Genomic DNA, 24,105 nt, shown 5'->3' on the forward strand with positions numbered 1-24,105 from the left:
ATCTTGCTTTGAAGTGTATCCTGAGGAGTTTTTCTGTCAGATGACCACTGATTAAGGTTAGACATCTAAGGTAGATGTCAGATAACTAATCTTGTTTTGCTAAAAATCTCTTTTGGGTTTTCATATTTTGTGAACTTGAAGATTTGCTGTGATCTTAGTTATTTAAATTTTCTCAGTGATTTTTTTGTTTGAGAGCCTTACTCCATTAAAGAAAATCTATACAATTGATTACTTGGCATCTGATCTGTTCTTAGACTTCGAATGGATTGAAAAGTGTTCTTTTCTTGAATGAAGTGGAAAGATAAAGACAAACAGATATATATATATATATATGCTCTATAAAAACAAAAAGATTGGTAAATATTGTAATTCTGGTTTGATTTTTGTAGAAAGAGCACCTGACTCAGAAGTCATGAATTCAAGGTTCTGCTATTTATTTATTATTCATTAATGATAATGATATTTATCATTATCAATAATGGTGTAATAAGCATGTATTACTTCATTTGCATTTCCAAAATTAAAGTTATACACCCATCAAATTGTTCTAGAAGACTTGTATAAAAACCAGAAGTACTGTATGCCTTCCCCCCATTTCCCATTTCCTACAGCAATGACTTCCAAAACGTTTAGCTTGATATTACTTTTGCCACTGTGTCTCCAAATAATATGCTTACATTTCTTCCTCCTGATTTTTGAAACATTTTAGCTATTATCTATTGATGTTTCCTTAAAGCAGATGAGGTTCATTTTTTTTCACCACTTCCTCCCCTTACACAAAGCCTCCACTACACACAGGCACATTTCCCAATCCCTCAAATTCCTATTCCAGATATGTCATAATTTAGGTTAGATCAATATGCATGGTTTACATTATTACAACTAAACAAATGCTAGTTACGACTCAGCCACGTTGCATACTCTGATTATTCTGAATTTTTCTGCATGTTTTGTTATACTTGGAGTTAATAATTGTCTTCTTTTTGGTACCACAGTTTTCTATGAACTGATTACTAATTTAACCACAGAGTCTTCATGAGCTGTCTCAGTATCCTCTATGTTCTTCCATTCCAAGAATTCCATTTAATCTAGAAGAAATCTCAACCCTGAGTTTTCTGACCTACTCCAATTTGAGTTCTCTTTTCATTGAGGAACTCTTTTGCCTCTATCATGTGCTAGCTTGCTTGTTTTCTATATTCTACATTTTCTCCTTATCTTGATTTAATCTTGTTTTGGTGGCAAGCAATCTTCAGTAGCTACCTCAGACAGGGCATAAATAAATAAAACTTTTTTTTTTTGAGAATGGATTTTAGCCTTATGTTTGGTTGATAGTTTTGCGGGGTATAAACTTCTACCATGGAAATTATTTTCCACTGGGCATTGCTGCATTGCCATTTGGCTCTTGATGCTGCATCCATTTGGCAGGAGTCCTGTGTTTTCTCTGTGCCTGCATTCAAGAAGCTGAGTACTGTTGGAGAAAGTCATAGGACAAATTATAAATTTATGATTATCATTATAATTTTATAAAGTTATGATTACCAACATCAACTGGCCTCTCAACAGTGCCAACTCATCCTTTTACAGATGCAAAGGCTATATAAAAACCTCTCAACTACCAAAAGCAAACCCTACTCTCTTCAAACCTATGACTGCTCTCTTTCCCTCCTACTCTTCATAGATAACCTTGACTTTTACTCTTTTGGGAAAATACAATCCATCATATGGGAATTCCTTCCTGTTGTAAAAATGCAACCTACAAACTGACCTATATTTGTACCTATCTTGTTTACTTTCTGATGAGCTATTTGTCCTCTTATTATCTCTTGTAATCTATTCTGTTCATGCTCTCAAAACCTGATAATATTAATTCTTCTCCTTTTTGTTGAATACTCAATTTCTGCCACCTGAATGTTTTCCAGTCACTTTTAAACATGCTCAAACCTGGCAAACCATTAAATCAACCATCTAACCAACCAAACTACCAAACAACCAATGCCCACTTTATCCTTCAGCTATTGCTCCTTCCTCCCTTTCTCAGCCAAACCTTTTCCAAAGAGTTGTTGTTACTTCTCATTTCATTAGCTATACCCAGTCCTCAACCACTCCATTATGGCTTTCTTGCCAAGGTCTCAGCAATCTCATAAAAAAAATGTTGACTTCCCTTAGTAAACAAAGATGATCACACTTTCCTTTTTGTAATAGTCTTTTTCTGAGTTTACATGACACAGCTTTGTTTCTTCATTCTTCTTTCACTGCTGCTTCTATATCCTTTCACATTACACTGTCCTCTACTTGACCACTGTCAGAATTTTAAAAAGTCACGTTCCTTGGTTCCTTTTCTTCTAAGTCTCTTCTTTTTCCCTAGACAGTCTGACCCAGGTAGATGGCTAGAATTGTTACCTATAAACAAGTAACACATTTTAATCTCTAGCCAAGATTCCTTTACTGAATTCCAGACCTATTCAATTGCTAACATAACATCTCTTCTTGGAGATCTCAACATCATTTCAAACTCAAAATGCCGAATTCAACTTCATGAACTTTCTTCCATTGTGATTTTCTTTCAGTATTCCCAGTTTCAGTTAATGACACCTATCTCTCTCTTATTACGTTAGCCAGAACCCTGGAGATATTCTCAACATTTCTCTTCCAATCACACTATTTCTAATTCATCACCAATCTACTGGGTGATACTTACTGTTTAAATATTTCTCAAATCCTCTCATGTCTCTCATCTTCACCACCTATGTAAGCTAGCAGCATTTATTATCTAAACTTCCCATATAGTCTCTTAATTGGTCCAACTGCTTCTATCTATCCTTGTCCCTCAGTCTGTTCTCCACACTAGAGCCATAGTCAACTTTTTAAAATGCAAATCTAAGCACATCTTTCTTTACTTACAGCCTCTATATGATTTCCTTTTATTCTAAGGATAAAGACAAAAACTCCTTAATTTGACCTATGCTGCTTACATATGCCCCCTCTTACTTATAACTCCTGCCCCAGTGAGTCCTAATTCCTTGTTTCCTTGTACCAGCTACGCTGGCCTTCCTTTAGTTCATCCAATAGGGGAATGCATACTGCCCCCTTCTGCTACAGTGTCTTTACTTGTGCTAATCTTATTGAGAGCCAATATAACTTACTGGCTAAGCATAAAGCACCTGAAGCCTAATTTTCAAGAGACTGCCTGGGTTCAAATTCTTATTCTTCAACTTAGTCGTGCAACCTTGAGCAAGTCATTTTACCTTTTGTGCCTGTTTCCTCAACTCTAAAATGAGGATAATTGTAGTATCTACCTTCAGGGATGTTACTATGATCAGATGATCATTTGCAGGGATGACTCTTCCTTCCCTTGCCTAGTTAACGTCTCTTCCAACGTCTGTTCTGAGTTAGAGTCACTGTTTCTGAGAAGCCTTCACTGACCTCTCTGACTGAATCCAATTACTCTATTATAGGTTTTCTCATATCTTGAGTCTCTTGTTTGTAATGCTTACTGCGGGCATGATTTTATATTTGTGATTTATTTTTTGGTCAATATTCCTTCTCATTAGAATTTCAGCTCCGGGAGGGAGTACAGGGATGTGTCTGTCTTTGCTTACTATTCCTTGGGCTTAACAGTGCCAAGTACATAGTAGGGTCCCAATAAATATTTTTTGATAGAAAAACACAGTAAATGTCCCTGATGGAAAACAGTGGGAATGCTCCTACATAAACCCTTTGGGTGCTGAAACTAGTGCCTTGGATAGAAATTAACAGTAATTAACAAGTTTATAAACGGAACACATGGTGGTGAATCAGAGCAGTTAAGTGTGCAGATGCTCTCAGTTCTTCAGGAGGTGACTCTGGGCAGGAGGGGTCTCCGCTCAAAAAGGTAAGACTTTATATAAAGACCCACAGACCTGGGTCTGATTAATTGGCTGTATTATCTGCTGCTGGACAACCTTAGTCAAGTTACTTTATTTCCCACGGTCTCAGTTTCCTCATCTGTACCCATCACAGGGTCAATTCCTGTTAACTAGGCAGCTGAACCTGAAATAATTTTGATTTACCTTCAGCATATTCCATGATTATCCAGAGGCCTGTGCCAGTGATATGGCTCTTCCTACATGTGAGCCAGGAAGCCTCCTTCTGTGGCGCAGTGACAAACTGCTATCCCCATCGTTCCTCCCCGCAAGTCTTTGTACTTTGGGTCATAAAATAATAGGCTATGAATCTGTGTGAACTGGGAAAACAGAGTTCCAAGGGCACACCCAGTACGAGCGAGTCTCCTCTTCCCCCGCGCTTCATATCCAAGCTTGACAGAGGCCGTGGGTGGGCTGGCCCTCGGCAGTGAGGCTCAGAGGTTACTGGCCGTCATCTGTCAGAGACTGACCTTGAAAACAGAGAAAAGCCCTCAGTCCCTGACAAGACAGCCCTGCCCACGTGCCAGCTGGATCCAGCTCGCCAACACGGCAATCTCCGAGCCCCTTTTCTACTTAAAAAAAAAAAAAAAAAAAAAAAAAAAAAAAAAAAAAAAAAAGTCTGCTGAGTCCATTCCTTCAGAATCACAGAGAAAACAATTCCTTCCTTACTCCATTCAAGAAAAAAAAAAATTCCCCTTCTCAGAATAAAAAGAGTAAGCCTCTTGTCCACCTCTCGTGCAGCGGGCCACTTTGCTGGGAGGAGAGGAGGTGTCTGGGTTTGAGCCCTTCCTGGAGGTATGAACTACATGCGAGCCACGTCCATGGCGATGCCTGCGAAAGACGGGCATGATTTCTTCTCCAAGCCTTCTTTTTCCTCTTCCTCACGTTCGAGCTTGTGGAACCAACGGGGGCTGTGAGTTTCAGGGTGTAGGGTATGTATGTAAACAGCGGAATTGTGTATGCACTTAGTGTGCGTTCAGGACTCTGCTGTGCTTGAACTTGGCGTGTTTGTGTTTGTGTGTTTGGAGGATTATGAGAGCATGTAGGGGGAAGAGATTTGTATGTGTAAGTGCAGAAAAGTAGTGTGTGTGATGTGTGTGTGTAGACAGGAATTACGTGGACACTCCATGTGCGTTCAGGAGTGTGTGTGTTTGAGGAGCTATGAAAGTGCATATATGGAAAGGATTTATACGTGTAAGTGCAGAAAGTGGCAGTGTGTACGTGGTGTGTGTGTGCGCGCGCGAGTGTGTGAGCGCCAGGGGCCGCCCGCCCGCCGCGGCTCCCCGTGGGCTGGCCGGGCCAATGAGCGCGCGGCTGTAGGGGCGGCGGGCGGGGAGGGGGCGCCGAGCCCTGCGGATGGAGGCGCGGGCAGCGCGGCGCGCTCATTCCGCGCGGGCGTTGCTGGCGGGGGGCGGCGCAGCCACTGGACCCGGACCGGGGCCGCGACCCGGGGTGGCGGGCGGCGTGGGCGGCGCCCGGGGCTGGGATGCGCCGGGGGCTCAGTGGCGGCGGCGGCGTTGGCGGTGGCGTCGGCGGCTGCAGGGGGACGAGCTAGCGCCGCGGCGCTGGGAGCCAGTTGAGCCCGGCCGGCGAGCGGAGGCGGCAGCGCAGGCAGAGCGGCGGCGGCAGCGGGAGCCCGAGCGCTGCGCGCCCACCATGGCCGCCCAGGGAGAGCCCGGCTACCTGGCGGCGCAGTCGGACCCCGGCTCCAACAGCGAGCGCAGCACCGACTCCCCAGTGCCCGGCTCCGAGGACGACTTGGTCGCCGGGGCGACCCTGCACAGTCCGGAGTGGAGCGAGGAGCGCTTCCGCGTGGACAGGAAGAAACTTGAGGCCATGTTACAAGGTAGGCATCCCCCGTGTTCTCGGACTCCCCGACTGAGCCTCTAACTCCTTTTCGGACATCCCCACCGCGCGCTCCGGCGCCCGCTACTCCAGCCTACGGCCGGTTTAGCTCCAGGCCCGCTCCCCCGCGGAGCCGGAGGACACCCAGGGACTGGAGACTTCGCGGGACTCCCCATCCTTCCACGCCTCTCAGGTTTCCAGGCGCTGGGGGCCCTGTGCGAACTTGACTGGCTTCAGAAAAGCCGAAGGCCGAGTTTGTACTGGCGCGCCCAAGTTGCGTTCTGGACTTTGGAGATGCCAACTTTAGCCCGGACACCTGGGCTGTGCCATCCGGACCACTCGGGCCGCACAGAGTATGCGTGACCCTCCCCATTCCCTGGCACCCTCGAGTTCTGTCTCTCTCCGTCTGTTTCACTCTCTCCCCTTGTCAGTATCCACTTCCTCCAGCTGAGGGGCCTTGTCTCACTATTGGGAAACGCTCTGCAGATGTCAAGGCTTAAGACAGGAGCTCCCGCCCCCACCCCTGTGGTCAAGGAGGGCCAGGATGGGGGTGAGCAGCCAAAGCGAGGGGGGAGTGTGGAGGCAGTGCTGCTGTGTTTGAGGACAGTGTTCATCTCTTGACAGGCTTATAAAACACATCTTGAGTTACATTCAGTCCATAAAAATCTTCCTATGCTATGGGTGTCTGACTTTGTCTTTCACAACTTAGAATTATTTTTAACTCTTTAATTTCTTTGGGACTTTCCCAGGTAGAAAATCTTCAACCATACTGGACCGAAAACAGATTCTGATTTATAATACGAGTGTTGGAGTGAACGTCAAAACGTCCAAGGTCATTTTGACCTTTCTTAAAACAGATAATTACTAGCCTACCTGTAGCCACCGATGTGGCTCATTTCCCACATCCAAAGAGAGAAATGAGTTAGTTTGAATGACTGTTATTCTTAAAATACGTGTACGGGACCAGGCGTTAGTCTCACTTAGGGCGCTGGTGAAGATTCATTCAGTAGCTAGTGTTCTTTTATCGTGGAGGAGTTTGGAGTTTTTCAAACGTTATTTGTGGCTTTATGCATAACTTACTTTGACTTTATCAGTCAATGCATCGCAGTATGGGAACGATTTAGCCCTCTGTGGAAATGCAGTGGCTTTTTAGAACAATTAAGCAGGTTATTTTAAGAGAACAACATGTTTTCCAAAACAATAACTTGGTGGAAACAAATAGCAAGAGTGTTTGGCAGACGTTTTTTGGATGTGCTACAGGCTTTCCTCCCTTGTTGCTTATTTTTATTGACAAACATCCCTAATGTGTGTCATGTCTTTCTCTGTCTCTCCCCTTCCCTCTCTTTTTTTCTCAAATTATGTAGCTTTTGAGGACAGTTACTTCTGTGATAAACTCTTCAAGTAAGACCGTTATAAGATAGATTTGGAAATTAAAGCCCCAGTTGCATTTCAGTAACTCATTTCAGTTATTTCGTCTGTTCTGTGGTTCTTTTTGCCTAGTTTATGATTATAAAACAAAATATTAAATTTATGTCAGGCGTATATTGTGAGATCGTTTGGAATGAACTGATAGTAGCACATACTCATCCTTTTCAACCAGCTTTCAGTTTTCTACATTAGTTTGGAGTGATATGAAAGAACGATCTGTTTCACCTGCGCACAAACAAGTAAGGACAGTGATGTTAGCTTCTGGGAAGTTCAAGTGTATAACCTGAGCTTTAGAAGTGAATTTCCTTTTTTGATTTAATTCATTTTCACTTCGAATAAAATGAAATTTTGAGGAGACTTTTTGAAAATTTGAAGGCTCTTTTGTATTAATAGATGTGATATTACGATCTGAGATGGTTTGAAATTGCTTTGCAGTAATAGTTTCTTTTACAGAAAGTCTTAACATCTCTTGAACAACCGATATACAGTCATGCAGTCCATGCTTAAGGACTACGACTGGGATACCTTGTTAGAAATGTGTCCTTAGGCATTTTCATTGTGCAAACATCATGGAGTGTAGTTACACAAACCTAGGTTGTGTAGCCTGCTACACCTACTACCTAGGCTATATGGTATAGTCTATTGCTCCTAGGCTACAAATAATGTTACTAGGCTACAAGGCGTGTTACTATACCGAATACTGTAGACAGTTGTGGCACAGTGGTATTTGTGTATCTAAATATATCCAAACATTGGAAAGGTAATGTGTTATGTTACTATGGCTATGACATCACTAGGCGATAGGAATTTTTCAGCTTCTTTATAATCTTACGGGACCATTGTAGTATATGTGGTTAGTTGTTGACCAAAACACAAGTGTGAGCACTGGGATCACTAATACCTGGGTTCAAAACTCTGTAGGATCTCAGGAAAGTTGCTAGGCCTCTCTTTGCCTTCAGTTTGCCCATCTGTAAAATGGAGCTGATACTAGGACCTTTTAGGTTTTGGGAGAATCGAAAGAGATAATGCCTAACAAGCTAACATTTGCCCACAGTGTTTGGTCAGTGATAAGAACTTAATGAATATCTGTTGTTATTATTAATAATAAATATTGCATCATGGATTAAAAGGATTTCCAGTGCCTACCACAATGTATGAAATATAGTATATACTTAATAAATAGTTGGGGAACAAAATAATTTTGCAGGTTCATAATTGCAGAAGTAAAATAGAAACTAAAGAAGTAAGTCTATCAAGTCAATAAGCATTCTAATATTGTTAGATATTCTTGGGTGGAAAGCTTTTTATTTGAAAAGTGCCAAGTAAGTAAAGTCTATATTTGAGTTTTCAATTATTGTGAATTTGGGTGTGCTATTTTTCTATTTACAATTGACTTAAAATAGGTACAGGTTTCCAATTTAAATCAGGATAAATAAGATTATCTGCCTTTAAGTATTCAGAGTGCAAATTGGTGATTATAATGCTTGGAATTTGTTTCCAGAGAGACTGTCCTGGGGGCAAGTTAATCTTTAATGAGCTGTATTTTTATTAGTAGAGAAATTCTTCTACGCAATGGACCAAAAATTCAGTGAGGTTAATATATGGGCAATAGGGTAGTAGTCAAATAAATGAAATACCATTCTTAGATGATCATTGAAACTTAAAAGAATTGTTGCAGATAAAAACCACCAGGCCAACAATGTAGGGAAATATCACTCTTTTTTCATGGTTTTTTACTGGCAGGTTGGGGTCTAATTACTACTTCGAAACAACCATGCAGAGTATCTGATGTTTTTGCTGTAAGTGAAGATTATCAGTTTTATTAGTTTACAGTTTTATAAATGGAAGTTTATTTTCAAGTTTAGGTTTTTGATGGGTGTGGTAAGTCTTGGAATGAATACCATAGACAGCATTTTTAATGATAAAGAAATATATAATTTCTTTATTTAATACTGATCTTCAAATGTAAATTTCATGCATCATGTGAAATAATAGTATTGATTTATGTAAGCCAATTAAATTTTAGTTAAATTAACTCAAAGTTATAAGTTACATATCATAACTCACATTAACTCAACTGAGTTATCAGGGAGGAAAGGGAGGAGAGTGTTATAGCAGGAAGTCTGGGAGAAAGTAAGAAATAATTGAGTCAAGAGAATCAGAGATACAGTCTTGGTGTTTGCCAGAGTACTGAGGCAATCACAGGATTCCTATATTAATACTTTTCTTTTTTAAAGTATTTTTCTTTGTAAAAACATATATGTGTACTATAAAATTAAAAATTCCCATATATAACACAGCACTTCAAATTATTATTTAAAAAAAATTTCCCCATATAAAATTCAGAAGCGTAGGTATTTTCAAAGTTTGGGAATCCCTTCTTTCAGTAGAGAAAGTGGTAAGTGTTAAAAAGTGGGACCTGTGGTGGGGAGGAATGGCCTATTTTCATGAAAGGAGATTGACATCTGGTGGGATTTTATGATACTGCTGCCAAAGACTTTAAGAACCATGTTGCATTTTTGCAATGATAGGCAGAACTGGGGTCATTTGCTACTGCTTGGTTGAGTAGCAGAGTTAGCCACTGAAACAGAGGTTGTTGTACATCATTGATTAACAGTAGGAGCAGCAACTATGTTATCTCTTTAATTCAGCAAACTTTAGTGGATTTTTAAAATGATTTGATGAACAGATAATAATTTAGACTTTTTTCATGAGAGCGGGAAGAAATATGAAGCCAAAAATGTGTGAATATGGGGGAGTACTGAAAGTGAAGATAAAGAGTAAAGCTTAAATAAACAGAGTTTTCTAGCTAATGCTTGATCAAGGCTAATAAACAGCAAAAACAAATCAAATACATTTATGAGCTTAGAGATTAATAGCACAGGGCTGTGGGCCAAATCTAGATTTGAATCTTGATGCTACATTTTAATAGGGAGCTTGGGGGAATCCATCACTTGGCGACCTCATTTCTCAAATGGGGCAGTTAATGGTAGTACTTACCTCCTGAGGTAGTTTTGGCAATGAAGAGGAAAAAGGTGTATGTAAGTCATCCCAGTGCTGGCAACATAGGAAGTGCTGAATAAGCTAATAACAATATTCACAGTAAATCATTATGTATAAAATGCACTTTCTTAGATTGATCATGAAAATCAAGTATATTGGAAACTTTAGTTTGGTCTTAAATTATCTTACGATTAATGAACATGCACAGCTATCTAAATATTATTATTGGCCTCCCTGGTAGCTTGCCATGTGTTGAGTATACTTGTAAAGGTGGGTGGGTAAATACTAAGTAAAGCTCCATTAGACATGAGTGTGGAGTTCTAGATTTTGCTCAGGATGAGAGGGCTTTTCACCCTTTTTAGTTGTAAATTGTTCTTGCTTTGAGTATTTTTCATTATTTGACTGGTCCTGAGCCATTCATTTCTAATATGGTTTACTAAAGACTAGCAGCGAAATCAGTTAATCTCTCTTCTGGTTGTAAGTTGCTCTGAATTTGAGTCATTCATTGGTGTGTAGAAAGAAGGTTTTTTGAAGAAAATACTCTGCCTGGGTTAACATGTTTCATTTGCTCACCTGTAAAATGGGGATAATAATAGTCCTACTTTATGGTGATATTGTGAATGCTGAGTGTGAGAATGTATGTAAAATGCTTAGTTCAGTGCCAGGTTGATGGTGCTTAATAAACATCAGTTCAGATGCAGCAGTACTGTCTCACATGATGGACAAAGATTTCAAAACACTAGAAAGCAAATACTTGCCAAGTCTTTTTTTCTTTTTTCTTCTAATTGCATGTGAATCCTTTGCGTGTGTGTGTGTGTGGGGGGGGTGTTTGATGTGTTTTAGTGAAAGTCTTCCTCAAAAAATTAGAAAAGTTTGTTATGACAATATATTTGATCCAGAGAGCATAGTTGCAATTAAAATTGCTTTATAGATTAAGTGAAAAAACACATCAGAGGTATAGCTTGGCAGTAAAGAGCCCAGGAGCTGCTTTCAGACTAACTTGGATTGAGGAGGTCCTCACTTTGCTTCTTGTAGAGTTCCGTGAGGATGCACTGAGAGGGGCAGTAAAACCTCACGCTCACGGGCATGGAGCAAGCACTCTCAGTCACTTATCTCTATGAAGACTTGGAGGGTTTTGGTGAAGTTGATCATTGATAAATACATAGCTAGAGAGGTTTGTTATACCAATGACTTTTACAGGCAAGAATGTATTTGGCTGCGACTAACAGGAAACCTGACACAGAGTGGCTTAAACAAGCCAAGGGTTTGTCCTTCTCACCTAATGAGAAGTCTGGGGCTAAGCAGTCCAGGCTCCAAGAGCTGCTCAAGGGCATCAGGAGCCCCGTGTCTTCCCTCTTCCCTGCCTCCACCATCTTCAGCCTGTGGCTTTTTGCCTTATTTTTGCACTGTGGATGTGGCTGTGTCTTGAGGTGTGTCTGGTTTATGCAGGAAAAAGGCGGAAGAAGAAAAATTATTTTCTCTTAGAGATTTTGCATTTTTATGTGACAAAGAATTATCTGTCCTGGAACTTCTGTCTATACTTCTTTGGCCACCTTTTGCTGCAAAAGACTCTGGGAATGTATCTTCTTTTTCCAGCCTCACTAGTGGAAGTAGGCAAAGAAGAAGGGGGTCAGAATGGATGCTGAATGTTTTACCCCATATTTTCCTCACAGTGGGCAAAGTGGAGGAGCATTAGGACTCAAAATTGCAAATTGTGACTGAAGTCAAAGCTTACCTGTATTGGAGACTTTGGACTGTGCTGATAATCTGTAGGAACTTATATTATTCAGTAACATTATATATCAGTAGAATTTCTTTCTTTCCTTTTTTTAAATTATAATTTTTTTTCATCAGGCAGCCCCTGAACCAGAATAGGTTCTGAGAGGCTCCCTAGAATTTCTTTCTTGGCATAGTCCAGAAGTAAACCTAAATACCAAAGAGGAAACCAACTCTGATCATCTAAAGCTCTTCTCATCTTGTGACTCCTTTTATGAACAGAATCTAGGACCACTGAGTACTGGAACTATCTCTAAAAATTCTCCATTGTTTTCTCCATGTCAAATGTTTTTTTTTTTCCATAGAAAATTACATGGTACAATAAAAATGCTTATTTCACTTTTTATTATCTTAAGATATCTTTTCTGTCCTCCCTCCTCCCACCGTCCACACATGTCAGATTTGGTTTAGAATTGACAGGTTCAATGTAGTTCATGCCTCGCCCTTTTGGCTTTTCATAGATTGGTCACTTAGGTATAATCTGGCCAACAAAGCCAGAATTTGTTCAGAACCATTTTGGAGACAGTTTGATAGAATTATCATCCCATGTTTTGTCGTCTGAAATTGTCCAAAATAGTGAGCTAATAAAATAAACCAGTTGACTCATTCTTAGTTCATTTTAAGATACTGTTCTTACTTAAAAAATACATAGGGTAATAGTGACCACATATATTCCTTTATATGAAATATTTAATAAACTACCAGGAATGAGGCGCAATTTTAATGCTAATTTATAGTGGTTTGGGTGTGTGGGGAAGATCTTGGCAAGAAAATCTTGTTATGCTGCAAAAGCCACCAAATTCAATGTCTAATCCTTATCGTACTACCATCTAGGGAAGTCTCCAAAGAGCACAAAACCATCATAGAAGCATTGTGGGTGCTATACATTTGTAAATCCTTTTCCTACCTATCAGGCTGCTAATAGCTGTGGATGATGAAAACGTTTGTATTTGTAACAAGTATTAAATCTTGTTCCCATTTATGATGCTGGCATATAAAAAGATAACACTTTCTAGGTATCAGGTGGTTTCCCTGTTATAGTGAGAATGATAAACCACATATTAGTCTGCATATTGAATTGATCTGGAGCTTAACTGTATCTCTTATATAGGAAGGTGATTAAACATAGGATTTGAAAATTAGCCATTGCTGTTTTTTCCCCCTTGATTTTAAAAGTAATACAAACCTATATAGAATACTTGAAAGTATAAACATGAGTAAAAAAGAAAAACCAAGTCATCCCTAACTCCAGAATCCAGCAATAACCACTGATGATATTTTAGGAATTTTTTCCTGGTCTTTTGAAAGTATGCCCACACATAATTTATTTTTGCCATGCATTTTGAGTTTGTACCATATGTCAGGTGCAGTGTTGAGCTTTGGGGATGCAGATGAAACCAAAAGAGTTACTGGCCCTACCCTTCTGTGACTTAAATTCTACACTGGGATCATACCTCCTTTTTCACTTAGCGTTGAATCATAAGTATTTTCTGTTTCATTAAAGGTTCTTGAAGAACATGGTTTCCGGTGTCTGTATAATTCTTTTGTTGTAGTATACTTTGTTTAAACACTACAACATTTTAGAATATTTTTAGGTGGCTAGACAGTGGAATGAGTCCAGTGTTTCTACTCAAACTGCCCGGGATTCAGATCCTGATTATTAGCCATGTGGCCTGGGACAAATTAATAACTCATTTGGCTTCTCATCTCTAAAATGCAGATAAAAAGTATCTATCTTCTAGGTTGTGAGGATTGGAAATACTGTATCCACAAGTGCCAGGTGCGGAGCAGGTACTCAAGATATGGCAGATGATAAATATTTAGCCCGCTGTCCCAACCACTTCTGCCTAAAAGCCTTTTATGCATTTTTTATTATTCTCATGGGAAAAACCTTATTAGTGAAATTTTGGGAGCAAAGGACATGGAAATTTTAAGGTTCCTGATCAATTTTGCAAAATTATTTTCTGGGAAGTTTTGCAGGTCAGGCAGAAGAGACAACAAATCTGCAGGGTAATCTGCTCCTTATACCTGCGGTTCCCACAGTCCATTATTAGAAAGCAATTGAATTACCAATATAGAGTTAGATCTCCGTTTTGCCTTTTTTGCTGAAAAATTGAAGTGAATTTTATCTTACCTGCTTAGCATGTTTGTGGATCAATATTTTTTAAAAGTTGTGGGCATGAAAATCAGCCAGGGAATGTGGTGTTTTTTTGTTTTTTTGTTTTTTTGTTTTTGAGGGAGTACACTTTGGGCTTCCCTCTCAGATTCCAACTTTGTAGGTTTGAGAGTGGTGTTGGCAGGATTGGCATTTTGGAAAGAATCTTTTGTGAGTCTAATGGAGATGGTCCCAGGATCACACTTTGAGAAACATTGCAAGGTGGTTGGAGGATGGTGAAATCATTGAAGTTAAGAATCAGACTCTTTTCTTTCTTTGATTTCCTTTACCCTTGAAGCTAGTACTTTTTCCACATTATTAAACCATCTTGAAGCATTTTAGTCTGGGAACATAATTTATAACTGGTATGTTGTTTATAGTGGCTTGTTGTAAGGGACTTGGGGGAGGAGCACAAATCTATATATTCTTGTGGAGGGCAATATTGTCATATTGCACAGTAGGCTCACAATGCATTTGGTTTTCCTGCAGACTCCCAATAAGTTAGGCATAATAGATACCTATGTAATATATTATGAAATAATTTAAAAACACACTTTTCATTGTAGAAATTTTTAAAGCAATACACTCCTCAGCAAATGTAAAAGAACAGAAATTATAACAAACTGTCTCTCAGACCACAGTGCAATCAAACTAGAACTCAGGATTAAGAAACTCCCTCAAAACCACTCAACTACTTGGAAACTGAACAACCTGCTCCTGAAAGACTACTTGGTACATAATGAAATGAAGGCAGAAATAAACATGTTCTTTGAAACCAACGACAACAAAGACACAACATACCAGAATCTCTGGGATACATTCAAAGCAGTGTGTAGAGGGAAATTTATAGCACTAAATGCCCACAAGAGAAAGCAGGAAAGATCTAAAATTGATACCCTAACATCACAATTAAAAGAACTAGAGAAACGAGCAAACACATTCAAAAGCTAGCAGAAGGCAAGAAATAGCTAAGATCAGAGGAGAACTGAAGGAAATAGAGACACAAAAAACCCTTCAAAAAATCAGTGAATCCAGGAGCTGGTTTTTTGAAAAGATCAACAAAATGGATAGACCACTAGCAAGACTAATAAAGAAGAAAAGAGAGAAGAATCAAATAGACACAATAAAAAATGATAAAGGGGATATCACCACCGATCCCACAGAACTACAAACTACCATCAGAGAATACTATAAACACCTCTATGCAAATAAACTAGAAAATCTAGAAGAAATGGATTAATTCCTCGACATATACACCCTCCCAAGACTAAACCAGGAAGAAGTTGAATCTCTGAATAGACCAATAACAGGCTCTGAAATTGAGGCAATAATTAATAGCTTACCAACCAAAAAAAGTCCAGAACCAGATAGATTCACAGCCGAATCTTACCAGAGGTACAAGGAGGAGTTGGTACCATTCCTTCTGAAGCTATTCCAATCAATAGAAAAAGAGGGAATCCTCCCTAACTCATTTTATGAGGCCAGCATCATCCTGATACCAAAGCCTGGCAGAGCACAACAAAAAAAGGGAATTTTAGACCAATATCCCTGATGAACATCGATGCAAAAATCCTCAATAAAATACTGACAAACCGAATCCAGCAGCACATCAAAAAGCTTATCCACCACGATCAAGTTGGCTTCATCCCTGGGATTCAAGGCTGGTTTAACATACGCAAATCAATAAACGTAATCCAACATATAAACAGAACCAATGACAAAAACCATATGATTATCTCAATAGATGCAGAAAAGGCCTTCGACAAAATTCAACAAAGCTTCATGCTAAAAACTCTCAATAAATTAGGTATTGATGGGACGTATCTCAAAATAATAAGAGCTATCTATGACAAACCCACAGCCAGTATCATATTGAATGGGCAAAAACTGGAAGCATTCCCTTTGAAAACTGGCACAAGACAGGGATGCCCTCTCTCACCACTCCTATTCAACATAGTGTTGGAAGTTCTGGCCAGGGCAATCAGGCAGGAGAAAGAAAGAAAGGGTATTCAATTAGGAAAAGAGGAAGTCAAATTGACCCTGTTTGCAGATGACATGATTGTATATCTAGAAAACCCCATCGTCTCAGCCCAAAATCTCCTTAAGCTGATAGACAACTTCAGCAAAGTCTTAGGATACAAAATGAATGTGCAAAAATCACAAGCATTCTTATACACCAATAACAGACAAACAGCCACATCATGAGTGAACTCCCATTCACAATTGCTTCAAAGAGAATGAAATACCTAGGAATCCAACTTACAAGGGATGTGAAGGACCTCTTCAAGGAGAACTACAAACCACTGCTCAATGAAATCAAAGAGGATACAAACAAATGGAAGAACATTCCATGCTCATGGGTAGGAAGACTCAATATTGTGAAAATGGACATACTGCCCAAGGTAATTTATAGATTGAATGCCATCCCCATCAAGCTACCAATGACTTTCTTCACAGAATTGGCAAAAACTACTTTAAAGTTCATATGGAACCAAAAAAAGCCCGCATTGCCAAGTCAATCCTAAGCCAAAAAAACAAAGCTGGAGGCACCACGCTACCTGACTTCAAACTATACTACAAGGCTACAGTAACCAAAACAGCGTGGTACTGATACCAAAACAGAGATATAGATCAATGGAACACAACAGAGCCCTCAGAAACAATGCCGCATATCTACAACCATCTTATCTTTGACAAACCTGAGAAAAACAAGCAATGGGGAAAGGATTCCCTATTTAATAAATGGTGCTGGGAAAACTGGCTAGCCATATGTAGAAAGCTGAAACTGGATCCCTTCCTTACACCTTAATTCAAGATTGATCAAAACTTAATTCAAGATTGATTAAAGACTTAAATATTAGACCTAAAACCATAAAAACCCTAGAAGAAAACCTAGACATTAGCATTCAGGACATAGGCATGGGCAAGGACTTCATGTCTAAAACACCAAAAGCAATGGCAACAAAAGCCAAAATTGACAAATGGGATCTAATTAAACTAAAGAGCTTCTGCACAGCAAAAGAAACTACCATCAGAGTGAACAGGCAACCTACAGAATGGGAAAAAATTTTTGCAATCTACTCATCTCCCAAAGGGCTAATATCCAGAACCTACAATGAACTCCAACAAATTTACAAGAAAAAATCAAACAACCCCATCAACAAGTGGGCGAAGGATATGAACAGACACTTCTCAAAAGAAGACATTTATGCAGCCAACAGACACATGAAAAAATGCTCATCATCACTGGCCATCAGAGAAATGCAAATCAAAACCACAATGAGATACCATCTCACACCAGTTAGAATGGCAGTCATTAAAAAGTCAGGAAACAACAGGTGCTGGAGAGGATGTGGAGAAATAGGAACACTTTTACACTGTTGGTGGGACTGTAAACTAGTTCAACCATTGTGGAAGTCAGTGTGGCGATTCCTCAGGGATCTAGAACTAGAAATATCATTCGACCCAGCAATCCCATTACTGGGTATATACCCAAAGGATTATAAATCATGCTGCTATAAAGATACATGCACATGTATGTTTATTGCGGCACTATTCACAATAGCAAAGACTTGGAACCAACCCAAATGTCCATCAATGATAGACTGGATTAAGAAAATGTGGCACATATACACCATGGAATACTATGCAGCCATAAAAATGGTCAGTTCATATCCTTTGTAGGGACACGGATGAAGCGGAAAACCATCATTCTCAGCAAACTATCGCAAGGACAAAAAACCAAACACGGCATGTTCTCACTCATAGGTGGGAATTGAACAATGAGAACACATGGACACAGGAAGGGGAATATCACACACTGGGGCCTGTTGTGGGGTGGGGGGAGGGAGGAGGGATAGCATTAGGACATATACCTAATGTTAAATAATGAGTTAATGGGTGCAGCACACCAACATGGCACATGTATACATATGTAACTAACCTGCACGTTGTGCACATGTACCCTAAAACTTAAAGTATAATAATAAAAAAATATTTTTTAAAGCAATACGAGGAAGCTTTTTAAAAAGAAAAATAATCGTCAGTAATCTCACCATCCTAACAACCATTTTCATTTTTCTGCCTTGAATTAGAGTTTATGTAGTTGCTGGTATAGTATTCACTGCTTTGTATTCAGTATTTTAATCTATTAAATGTTTTCTGTATATCTAAGCAGTTTTCAGAATTCTGTGGTTGAATAATAGTACATTTGGTTGAAAAAATTTTTTATAGTTATGAACTACCTAATAACGAATGTGATTACATGGCTTTTTTTTCTTCGTGACTGTATTCTGAGAAAGAAATTTGAGGAATCTGAGTACTGAAGAATGATGGTAATTGCAAAAGCAGCAGCCAATTTGTATTATCTCTTACTTTGTGTGGGGCATTGTCTTTGGTGATTTATGCCTGTGCGGTCATCTCAGCTTCTCAGCAACAACTCATGACATACAGATGCCCATTGGGATCTGTACTTTACAGAGGAAAAAAAAAGCTGTAAACACTTTAAATTTGGAGCCCTGATTTCTTTTTGGAATTCCAAGTAGATCTAGACACTAGTTTTCCAATTAGGGTTGTTGTAAGGTCTAGACTTTTGTATGTTGTGGAGATGTATCATAGCTGAGTTTAGGATGACAAACCACCCTCCCGAATAGGTTACATTGTTTCTTTCTTTTTTTTTAAATTATACTTTAACTTCTAGGGTACATGTGAACAACCTGCAGGTTTGTTACATATGTATACATGTGTCATGTTGGTGTGCTGCACCCATTAACTCATCACATGTGTCATGTTGGTGTGCTGCACCCATTAACTCATCATTTACATTAGGTGTATCTCCTAATGCTATCCCTCCCTGCTCCCCCCACCCCACGACAGGACCCGGTGTGTGATGTTCCCCACCCTGTGTCCAAGTGTTCTCATTGTTCAGTTCCCACCTAAGAGTGAGAACATGCGGTGTTTGGTTTTCTGTCCTTGCGATAGTTTGCTGAGAATGATGGTTTCCCGCTTCATCCATGCCCTACCAAGGACATGAACTCATCCTTTTTTATGGCTGCATAGTATTCCATGGTGTATATGTGCCACATTTTCTTAATTCAGCCTATCATTGATGGACATTTGGGTTGGTTCCAAGTCTTTGCTATTGTGAATAGTGCCACAATAAACATACATGTGCATGTATCTTTATAGCAGCATGATTTATAATCCTTTGGGTATATACCCAGTAATGGGATTGCTGGGTCAAATGGTATTTCTAGTTCTAGATCCTTGAGGAATCACCACACTGTCTTCCACAATGGTTGAACTAGTTTACAGTACCACCAACGGTTTAAAAGTGTTCCTATTTCTCCACATCCTCCCCAGCACCTGTTGTTTCCTGACTTTTTAATGATTGCCATTCTAACTGGTGTGAGATGGTATGTCATTGTGGTTTTGATTTGCATTTCTCTGATGGCCAGTGATGATGAGCATTTTTTCATGTGTCTGTCGGCTGCATAAATGTCTTTTGAGAAGTGTCTGTTCATATGCTTGGCCCACTTTTTGATGGGGTTGATTTTTTCCTGTAAATTTGTTTAAGTTCTTTGTAGATTCTGGATATTAGCCCTTTGTCAGATGGGTAGATTGTAAAAATTTTCTCCTATTCTGTACGTTGCCTGTTCACTCTGATGGTAGTTTCTTTTGCTGTGCAGAAGCTCTTTAGTTTAATTAGATCCCATTTGTCAATTTTGGCTTTTGTTGCCATTGCTTTTTGTGTTTTAGTCGTGAAGTCCTTGCCCATGCCTGTGTCCTGAATAGTATTGCCTAGGTTTTCTTCTAGGGTTTTTATGGTTTTAGGTCTAACATTTAAGTCTTTAATCCATCTTGAGTTAGTTTTTGTATTAGGTGTAAGGAAGGGATCTGGTTTCAGCTTTCTACATACGGCTAGCCAGTTTTCCCAGCACCATTTATTAAATAGGGAATCCTTTCCCCATTTCTTGTTTTTGCCAGGTTTGTCAAAGACCAGATGGTTGTAGATATAGACCAATGGAACAGAACAGAGCCTTCAGAAATAATACCACACATCTACATTCCTTCTTGAGTGCCCTGCTGAAATGCAGAGGAGCTTGGTGTCAGGCTCGGGTGGGTTAGAATTCTCAGTGAGAATGCAGGTGTTCCAAAGCTCTGCCTTCTACTAGCTTTGGTTATGCTTTCTCAGTTTCTCCCTTTACAAAACAGAATAATAATATGTCTCATGTAGGGTTATGATAACATTTGTAAGGCTGGCACACAATTGGTGCCCTGTAAATAGTTGGTATTTTTCAAATTCATATTCTGTTCCTCTGTGGCATCTGGCCCAGAGCTGTGAAAATATCTGGACTGTGTTTATAGAATAAATGACCCATGATGGATCTGGATTAAAAAGTTTGTTCATTTTGGGCTAGCAGACCTGGCATTGACCTCATGGAATGGAGCTTTAAAGCAAAGTCACGTGCTTGGCCTTAGGAAGTGCCAAACAGTTCTGCCTTACCCAAGTAAGGCAGAGCAGTTCTCCATATGCAAGATGATCTGTCTTCACCCTCAATCTAGGCCGTATGTAGAATGTTTTACTGTTAGTGATAGTACATTAGTGTGGAGTTTTGAATGAGGATATGCAAAACTTAATTCAAGCGAGGTTAATGTTAATTATATTTGTATCTAATCTGGATTAGTTTTATAAATCGAAATTTGTCAAGGTTAATATAATTTCAGTTTATTTCATTGCTGACACTGACACTGAATTATCTTGTTCTTAGAATAATATATCTCTAGATACTTGTTTAAATGTGATTTCAAATCTTCTCAGATAAGAGATAATCCATTCTCAAAAATAAGAATAGCCTTTTATGTTAGCTTGCTCACTGCACTAAAATTATCATTGAGTTATTTTGAGTTAGAGGGAAATAAACCACTTCTCCCCACAAAATGTTGATTAGGAATTAGGTGCCCTGAGTTCATGACCCAGTCTTGCCACTGACTTCGCCACCTTGGACAGCTTCTCAGGGTTTTGGATTAGATGCCCCTTAAAATCTCTTTCAGCTCCAGTATTCCAGGTCTTCTGCACAGTAAACAATACAAACCCAATGGTACTTTGAACGTGGTGTTAGAAGCTGAGTTGGTTCTCCATACATGAGTAGCTTTGGTAGGGATTTGCCTTGATCTTTACCACACCTGAGCATTCACAGCAAATGGGAAATGTGGTAGAAAGAGAGGATAGTTAAAGTGTCTCGGCTTTGGAGAAGCAAGTACTTGTCAGAGAGCTAACCACAAGCTTTGTTTTCTAACATCTTGGCAGTCAAATTTGCAACACCCTGAATTCTGTGGGCTAGAGCTTAGCTAATTTAAGATTTTCTATGGTAATTGAGCAGAGATTACAGTGTAAATCATAGTTGAGACTTGTTGGTGTTAACATACTTGTCTAGGTGAACAACAGATTTTATGTGTCTTCAAGTAGGATCTTTTTGTCACATTTTCCTTTTCCTCTGCTAATATGTCCAGTTATCAAGCTTCATGTACCAGTATTGATATCTAGCATCTAAGCCACTAGAGTTGCAGGGCAGGAAAATGTAATGTTGTGCCTTAGGGTAAAATTTCAATAAAAAATACATCTGTATCTGTCCAGATTTCAAGTATTTTCAGAATTGTTTTAATTGCTTGTTGATTATTGAGAACTAACACAGTATTTCTCTTATTCTGCACAGAAGACCACTAAATCTTGTGTTATCTATGTTCTGAGTTGATCCCTTTATCATGAGCTTTTTCTTTTGTTTGTTAAAAGCATCACTTAAAGCAAAGGCAATGTTTTGGTAAGATTTAATCTTTTTTAGTTATTTCATATAATGATTTACTTCAAGCCAGAGAAATGTGTATTTGGCTTGAGTGTTGCAGGAGGAATCATGTAAAGAAATGTTTATTTTAATCTGGGGGGAATTTTTTTTAATTAGAACATTTTATATGGGAAAAGAAAACCTGAGATTGTCATAGATCTATAGCGTTTTTCTTCAGGGATCTATAATTTACTAAAACATTGTTGGCACTTATTACCTACACAGAAAGATTACCTTCAAAAATATATTTACTATCAGTAAATGGATATCTGAGATGCATTATCTAAGTAAAGCATATTTGACCAAGTCTAAAAACTGGGCTTTAGCAACAAAACATTATAAAAATGGATCTGGATTTTAAAAGTTTTGCATAAATGATTAGCTTTCAAGCTTGTGAAAGTTTTTTTTTTTCATTTTAAATCATTTGGGACTAGTGAGGCCATCTACAGTGGGAAATTGTTGCATGTATTGGACAAAAATCATGAGTGCATATTATGGGACTGCAGAATTAAATGAGGCCCTTTACCTTTAAAAGGAATATAATCTAGTGGAAGAGAGGAAACGTATCTGTATTTTTTAACAGAAAACAAAAGGAGATCACGTAGAGTCAGGCCCTGATTAATGTACATCATAGCCTGGGTCACGTACCTCCACCCCACAAGACCAAGAAGTGAAATGAGGGAATTGAAGAATCAGATAGAAAAAGGCAAAGCCAATACAATGATGCACTATCTAGTTTGTTACTTCTGAGGATGACTACTACTTCTGGTGAGGCCCAGAAGCTATATCCCTAAATTGTCCACCTAAGGAATTAAAAAGAGAGGCATTGGTCTGTCAGCTTCTGTTCCCTCCTTGAGGAGAGTCAAGGGTTGCCTTCTGGGGCCTGCCTTTCCTGCGATTCTGTGTTAATACACTTAAGACTTAGACATATAGATATCTAACAAGCTCCTAGGGAAGTAATAAAGAAGTATGTTTAGTGTAAGATTGAGATGAGACATTGTTACCCCAAAGTAGGTTGATACCTATGCCGAACTGTTTACTGTAGCCTCGCTGGAATCAGAGATGAAGGTGAGATGGTATATAAGATTGTGTGTCCAGTACAATGTCTTTATATACTTTAAATGCAAAAAAAAAAAAAAAAATCAGAAAGGGAGAGGCGGAAATGGACGTTTAAGATATTTCATACCTTTGTTCTAAATCAAAGAAACTTCCTTACTGTAAATTCTTCATGTAGAGAATGCTTTATGAGATTACAAAAATAAGCCTGTCTGCAGTCAGCAAGATGGAGGAATAGGAAGCACCAGACTTCTACCCCTACAGAAATACTGACTTAACAATGTGTGGTCCAATAAAGCCTTTATGAGAAGGCCAGAAATCACTTCTGAAGTCACAGAACTCCAGTTTAAAACCAAGAACCATGGTTTTGAAACAGGTAAGAAAAGCTGTTTCATTTCATCTGAGTCGGCCCCTTCCCCAAGCCACCACAGCTAATCATGAGGAAAAAAAGTCCAGTGACTGGTTTCTCCCTTGGGAGAAAAAGAGTAAAATGGAATTATGTCCAATGTGCTGGCTTTTTGAGACTACTCAAGTGACTGGTTTCTGCCTTGCTTGACTTGGAGTGCTGATGAGGAATAGGCATACTTTGGTTGCCTGGGGACTGCTGAGAACAAGAGAGCTCAGCGGTTGGCGGCAGTACCAAAATACCCGTAGTACTGCAAACAGACACCAGAGGGTGCAAGAGACTGTAGACTCCTGAAAAAGAAACCAGAAAACTTTGGTTGTGAAATTACACACATAGGCTCAGAAAAAATTCATCTCTGTAAAAGGTTTGAGAGACCGCCAGAATCTCTAGCTGGGCTGATTGGTGAAGATCTTTTTCCATCCAAAACCAGTCTGTAAAGACTGGAAGAGGTGACCGTTTATTCAAATACAAATATTACAACAAAATATAAGGCACACAAACGGGAAAATATGGTCCAATCAGAAGAACAAAATAACTGTCCGTAAACTGACCCAAAAGAAATGGAGATCTATGAATTACCTGACAAATAGTTTAAAAGGAACATTTTAAATTAGTGCACTACAAGAAAACATATACAATGAAACTGTGAATAAAATGAGAATATCAATTAAGAGATGGAAACTGTAAAGATCC

General features: G+C 39.1%; 1 protein-coding gene and 1 long non-coding RNA gene across 6 annotated transcripts in view; one reads left to right on the top strand and one right to left on the bottom strand.

Moving 5' to 3' along the window:
• Positions 1-980: 980 nt before the first annotated feature.
• On the bottom strand, positions 981-4,185 carry LOC134731102 (uncharacterized). Its single transcript, XR_010113187.1, has 2 exons — positions 4,050-4,185; positions 981-1,468 (listed from the first exon to the last, which is right to left on the bottom strand). It is a non-coding gene; the product is annotated as an uncharacterized LOC134731102 (long non-coding RNA).
• The window catches only part of BICC1 (BicC family RNA binding protein 1), a 325,432-nt gene continuing 303,010 nt past the window's right edge, over positions 1,684-24,105 (top strand). For 2 of the 5 annotated variants that reach the window (XM_063607410.1, XM_063607411.1), the window contains exon 1: positions 5,358-5,748. In XM_063607410.1, the coding sequence (XP_063463480.1) occupies positions 5,559-5,748 (190 nt within the window). In that variant the 5' untranslated portion in view covers positions 5,358-5,558. Of the gene's footprint in view, positions 4,698-5,286; positions 5,749-24,105 lie in introns of those variants that run through there. The other 3 variants (XM_063607413.1, XM_034930595.4, XM_063607412.1) reach the window with 3 other exon arrangements.

Source organism: Pan paniscus, chromosome 8 (genome assembly GCF_029289425.2).
Source record: "Pan paniscus chromosome 8, NHGRI_mPanPan1-v2.0_pri, whole genome shotgun sequence".
Lineage (NCBI taxonomy): Eukaryota > Metazoa > Chordata > Mammalia > Primates > Hominidae > Pan > Pan paniscus.